Source organism: Chrysochloris asiatica, unplaced genomic scaffold, assembly GCF_000296735.1.
Source record: "Chrysochloris asiatica unplaced genomic scaffold, ChrAsi1.0 scaffold00002, whole genome shotgun sequence".
In the NCBI taxonomy this organism is placed as follows: Eukaryota; Metazoa; Chordata; class Mammalia; order Afrosoricida; family Chrysochloridae; genus Chrysochloris; species Chrysochloris asiatica.
In genome coordinates, this window is record NW_006408520.1 from 50248084 (window position 1) to 50255104 (window position 7021).

The window sequence follows — 7021 nt, forward strand, 5'->3', positions numbered from 1 at the left end:
TCTAGGTACAGATTCCTCATGAGCACAATTAAGTGTTCAGGAATACTCATACTTCTCAATGTTGTCCATAGCTTGTCATGATCCACACACTCAGAACCGTTTGCATAGTCAATAAAGCACAGGTAAACCTCTTTCTGATATTCTCTGCTTTCACCCAAGAGCCGTCAGACATCAGCAATGATATCCCTCATTTCACGGCCTCTTTTTTGAATCCAGTTTGAATCTCTGGAAGTTCTCTGTCAATGTATGCTTGCAGCTGTTTCTGTATTACCTTTGATAAAACTTTACTCACATGGGATATCAAAGATATTGTCTGATAATTTCTGCATTCCGTTGGGTCACCACTCTTTGGAATGGGCACAAATATGGATCTCTTCCAATCAGTTGGCAAGATTATTGTCTTCCCAACCTTTATATTCCAATCACCAGTAATGATCAGTACATCTTGATTGCATGTTTGATCTATTTCAGATTGAATAAGTTGGTAGAATTCTTCCATTTCATCCTCATTGGCTTTAGTGGTTGGTGCATAAATTTGAATAATAGTGGTATTAACTGGTCTTCCCTGTAGGCACATGGATATTATCCTATGACAGACAGTGTTGTACCTCATGACTGATCTTGATATGTTCTTTTTAATGAGGAATGCAACATCATTCCTCTTTAAATTGTCATTTCTGGCTTAGTAAACCATGTGGTTGTCAGATTCAAAATGGCCAATACCAGTCCATTTCAGCTCAGTAATGCCTAACATATCAACGCTTTTGTGTTCCATTTTATATTTGACAATTTCCAATTTTCCTAGATTCATACTTTGTATATCTCTTGTTCTGATTATTAATGGATGTTTACAGCTGTTTCTCTTCATTTTGAGTTGTGCCCCATCAGCAAACGAAGGTCCCAAGGACTTTACTCCCACAGGTTTTACTCCATTCACATCATCCAAGTCAACTCTACTTTGAGGAGGCAGCTCTTCACATTTTGAGTGCCTTCCAACCTGAGGGGTTCATTTTCCAGCATTATAGTGTTTCTCTGCTATTCATAAGCTTTTCAGTGAATAAATATTCAGAAATAGTTCATCCTTCTTCCTAGTCTGTCTTCATCTGGAAGCTCATCTCAAACCTGTCCACCATGGGTGACCCTGCTGGTATTTAAAATACCTGTGGCATAGCTTCCAGAATCACAGCAACTCACAAACTACCACAGTACGACAAAGTAACAGACAAGTGGTGAGGTCTTCCTTTTAGGTGTATGTATATTATATTCTCACAGACAGAAATTTATAGAACAAGGTAGATCTTGAAACGTTTATTCTTTTTGTTGATGAATACGAGGCCATTCCGCTTCAATTTCTCATTCCCAGCATAGTAAAACATATAATTGTCAGATTCAAAATGGCCAATACCAGCTCATTTCAACTCACTAATATCTAGGATGTAGATCTTTATGTATTCCACTTTATTTTACAACTTCCAATTTTCCTAGATTCATACTTCATCCGTTCCACATTCTGATTATCTATGTTCTGATTATTAAATGAATTTTTACATATGTTTCTCTTCATTTTGAGTTGTACCCCATCAGTAAATGAAGGTCCCAAAAATTTTACTTCATTTGTGTTATCACAGTCAAGTCTACTTTGAAGAGGTAACTTGCCCAGTCATATTTGAATGCTGTTCAACCTAAAGGGCTCATGTTTCTGACTCTATCTTAGAATATTCTTGAGCTATTCAAACTATTTCAGTATTCAGTATTTCAGTGCTATCTGACAGTGCTCCAATGGACAAATATTCAGAAGTAGTCCACCTCTACTTCTTTCTAATCTGGAAGCTCAGCTTCATCATGTGTGACCTTTAAAATACTGGTAACATAGCTTCTAGCATAACAGCAACATGCATGCCTCCACAGTACAGAAAATTGACAGATGAGTGATGGCATTCAAACAGATAGATATATTCAGAAAGATAGTATATGGCATTTATTCAGATAGATAAGGAATTCATATCCCATATAGATAAATCTTAAATTATCATAATGTTTATGGCACACATCCTTTAGTTGTTAAGCTAAACTCTTGCTTGCTTTAAAGAAATCTTCAGGGGATATTTTTGATTTAAGGTCCAAAGAGTATCTCAGGGCACTAGTTTCATGTTTGGCTTGTTTTTTTATGCAAGAATTTGAAACACAGTGTAAACTGGGTTTTTTTTTTTTTTTCTACTTCTGATCTTTTTTGTATATTTCCCTAGCCATGTACCATAGAACAATCCTCTATCCATATTCAATACTTGCACATTAAAATGTCTGCGATTTTAAGGGGACTATTGAACTTAAAAAGTCTCAGTAAGACTATGATCTAAGGAGATAATTCAATTTATGCTGTAATCTATTCAGTGATAATAATTATTAAGATTTAACAAACAAACAAAAAAGATTACACTAAGACAATAAACTCAATAAATGTGCTCTGTTGCTATGGTTAGAAACTTGAAAATAGTGCCAGAGGTGTCAGTTCTTTATAGAAGAGTCAAGTTCCCAATCTTTGAGGAAATTATATTAGAAGAATACAATATGACCTTAACCTGAATTTGCGGATAAAAAGAAGCTTCCTTAGTAGCCCAGTCAAACCCAAGAAAATTTTAAGCAGAAGTAGGATAGTCATGCTATTGATTATTTGAGAAAACTAATTGGCCCAGGAGGTTTGAAAGTCTTACCATGGTTTCAAATAACATCCTGCAGATCACTGGGGACCTGAACTAGAACTCTGTGGATATCAGTCATGACAAAGTACAAGAGCTAATTAGAGAAAATGATAATGAGACTAAAATTATGGGTTTAGGAACTGTGTTATTTTTCTTGTCACCCTGCCCCTAAGACTCTTACTTCTATCTTGAGTGTTTTCACTAGTCACCAAATAGATATATCAAAACTAATCCATCATGTGTATAGTTTACAACTAATGACCTAATAGGTACTTGTGAAGAATCCCTGGTGGTATAGTGGTTAAGAGCATGGATGCTCAGCAAAAAGTTGATGTTGAAACCCACTAGCAAGAGAAAGATGTGACAACCAGCTTCTGTAAAAATATACAGCCTTGGGAAGTTGATGGCATGGTTCTACTCTGTTCTATGAGTTGGAAGCGACTTCTTATCTATGGATTTGGTTCTTTTTGGTTGGTTGGTTGGTTTGCTTTTAACTAGCTAGGTGTGAAGAAAAAAAGAAAGAAAGAAAATGGCAACTATGGCAGATATTCTAAAATTGTAAGTTAGAGCAAGTCCAAAATCGAAACCAAATCCACTGCCATTGTCAATTGGACTTATAGAAACCTGATAGGACAGAGTAGAACTGTTGGGAGTTTCTAAAACTATAAATCATGACAAGAGCAGACACCTTCGTTTTCTCCTGGCTGCTTTTCTTTGAATACTAATTGACTTTACCTAGGTGCACAGCAATGTCTCCTGTATTACAAAGTCCCCCGATGAGGATGAGGTTGTTTATCATGACAATCTTAATAGAAACCATTGCTTTGATACTTTTTAACATTACAGATGCTTAATCTAAGAAAAATTTTTGAACAGAAAATCGTGATGCCATGATGCTTTTGTTATGTCTATTAAGCACATTTGATCGCTGTCTTTGCTGTGGGCTTTTTCCTCTAGTGGCCTGATTATCGCCATGCTTCTTAGTTGGATATTTTTGATACTTCTGAGGCACACAGCTGGATTCCTCTTCTGGATATTCATGTTGGGAGTGCTTGGAATTGTAGGCTATGGTAGGTATCAACTCTCTTAAAATGGTCAAATATCTGAATACTCTTTTTCCTTTCCATTGTCATTAGCAATTACCACAAAACATTTACTTGTGTTTGATTTAATTATTATTTAGAAACAATGTTAACTTAAGAAATTATGAATTTTAGTATATTGTCTCTATAGCCCTTTTCTTCGTTTTCTTGAAAAAATTAATGTCATAAGAATGTTACACGTTTTTATTTACCAGTCGTTGGTATTATGGGTAATGGTATTTCTTCTTACTATGTGCATCTCCTCATAATCTCACCCTGACTTCCTCCTGGAACACAGCCGTGTATACAGATCAGAGGTGGGTCAATATGATGACATAAGACTCTAACCGCCTAAATCAGAAACTCCAAAGAAAGCTTTGTGTTTACAGATCTTGTTTTTGTGTTTCTGTCTGGAACTTAAAGTAACCCCTCTTCTTTGCCACTGAAAAGTCTGGGCATGTGATTCAGTCATTTTTTTACTGTCATCAAGAATAGAAGGATAGTAAAGTCTGTTATTGACTTCACCAACTTGCTGCAGGAAAAATTGAGATTGGTTATACTTCAGTTTTGACAAGGCAGAAGGGAAAAAGATGATCAGTATATTAAAAGTGCAAGTAAAACAATCAATTTTAGCCCCTTATATGATGAGAATACTGAAAGTGTCATGGACTGCCAAAAGAACCAATAGATCTGTTTTGCAAGAAGTGCAGCCAGAGTGCTCCTTGGAGGCCAGGATGGCTAAGCTTCGTCTCTCCTACTTTGGACATATTGTCCGGAGGAAACAATCATTGGAGAAGGATGTCATGCTGGGTAAGGTGGAGGGTCAGAGAAAAAGAGGAAGACCCCCAACGAGATGGATCAGCCAGGTGGCATCATTGATAGACTCAAGTGTGGCAGCGGTAGTGAGGTTGGCCCAGGATCGGACATTGTTTCGTTCTGCTGTGCATGGGGTCGCTATGAGTCGGTTCCGACTCGATGGCACCTGACAACAACAACAACAACATATGATGATGATGAGTCCTGGCGTGGCACAGTGAGTTAATGTGCCAGACTGTAAAGCCATTTGAACTGCAAGGTCAGCGGTTCAAGCTTACCAGCTGCTCCTCAGAAACCTTATACAGAGTCACTATGAATCGAACTGACTCAATGGCACTTCACAACAACAACAATAATATGATGAGGAAGGAATGCTAGTGTTATAATGGGTTAAGTTTTGGGATGCTAACCGCAAGATCAGAGGTTCAAATCCACTAGCTGCTACATAGGAACGATGAAGCAATCTGTTTCTATACAGATTTACAAACTTGGAAAACCCTAGGAAAGTTGTCCTAAAGGAGCAGTTCCATTGTGGCCTAGAGGGTCACTATGAATCAGAATCCACTCAATGGCAGTGGCTTTTGGGGCTGTGATAAGGCTGTCTGGCCCAACAACAACAGAATAAATTAAAATGTATACAGGTGAGTCCATATAAAACTTCGGCTGTGAGGATGAATTTGGAGAATGTGTAAAGAGTAATCCCAAATTCATCACATATTCACTGGGTGATCTTCTGCTAGGATAAAGTCTTTCTAGGCCACAGTTTCCACATCTATACAATAGGGAACTGTGAGATTTAAACAAACTCTTGGCATGGCACTTTAGGATAAGCACTGGATTGCTAAACACAAGGTCAGCAGTTGAAACCCACCATTTGCTCCTCAGAAACACTATACAGGGTCGCCATGAGTGGAACAGGACTCAATGGCACGTAACAATAACAAACAATGCACATAACTACTCAGAAAACTGCCTGTTACTTTGTAAGTGTTCAGTGAATAGTAGCTATTGTTGTTTTGCACTATAACTATTGTGGAAAGAGGACTTTAAACCCAGGAAAGAGGACTTTAAACTCAGAGTTCATAGATTTAGTATCTATTGTTGTTTTGCACTATTACTATTGTGGAAAGAGGACTTTAAACCCAGGAAAGAGGACTTTAAACCCAGAGTTCATAGATTTAAAATAATCTAGGGCAGAAGAGCAAAAGGAAAAAAAATAATTGGAAAACACTACTGAGCCTTCTAGGAGCTCTGGTAGCGTAGTGGTTACGAATCGGGCTGCGAACCACAAGGTCAGCAGTTCGAAACTACCAGTGGTTCCGCGGGAGAAAGATGAGGCTATCTGCTCCCATAAAGATTTACAGCCTTGGAAACCCTGTTCAGGGTCGCTATGGGTCGGAACTGACTCGACGGCACTTAACAACAACAACAACAACTGAGCCTTCTACATCCACTACTATGGGGAAATTAAATAGTCTGAAGGGTTTTCTTGCTACAGTATCATACTGTGTTGCATTATGCTATATAGTATTGTTTTGATACATCGTGCTGCATTGTTTCATTTTGATTAGTTTGGTGAGTGTATCTTTAAAAGGAAAAAAAAATATTTTAAACCCATGAGTTTAAATACAAGTGGGGTGAGCAGGAAGCACATATGAAAGGCTGGTTGCCCATACCAATGCTGAACTCAGTAATCTTAGACTTGAGCCACCAGCAGAGTAAGGGAGTAGATCTGAAACTCTTGTAGTTAGCCTGAGATCCAAGAAAATGCCAAAGGTGGTCTGAACTTGGTTCCCAACAAAACAAAGGTAAATCCCCTCTGGATCAACACTTTCAATTTAGGTTATAGATTTCTATAGATTAAAATCAACGAAGTATGAGACAAAATCAAAAACTATAAGAAAAATGCAAAGTAATAGACATGAGAATCAACAGAAACTATAAACATCAGATTGAAGTATTGAAGAAATTCAGGTATTGGAAATAATATATAGAAAATGAAATAACCAAGTATAAAATATTTAACAATAGTGGTATTAAATGGTCTTCCTTGCAGGCATATGGAGTTTATTCTATTACAGACAGTGTTGTACTTCATGACTGATCTTGATATGTTCTTTTTGATAATGAATGTGATGCCATTCCTCTTCAATTTATTATTCCTGGCATAGTAAACCATGTGATTGCCAGATTTAAAATGGCCAAACCAGTCCATTTCAGCTCACTAATGCTCCAGATAGTGATGCTTATGCATTCCATTTCACTTCTGACAATTTCCAATTTTCCTAGATTCATACTATGTACATTCCATGTTCCAATTATTAATGGATATTTACAGCAGATGCAGGAAGCATCAAAAGAAGATAGAAGAAATTCAGAGTCACTATACCAAAAAGAATTGGTTGATGTTCAACCATTTCAAGA

General features: G+C 37.3%; 1 protein-coding gene across 1 annotated transcript in view; it reads left to right on the plus strand.

The window, feature by feature from the left end:
- SLC44A5 (solute carrier family 44, member 5) overlaps positions 1–7021 on the plus strand; it is a 161694-nt gene that overhangs the window by 111532 nt on the left and 43141 nt on the right. Inside the window, exon 8 of the mRNA XM_006831029.1 lies at positions 3657–3769. Coding sequence (XP_006831092.1) covers positions 3657–3769 — 113 coding nt within the window. The remainder of the gene's footprint in view (positions 1–3656; positions 3770–7021) is intronic.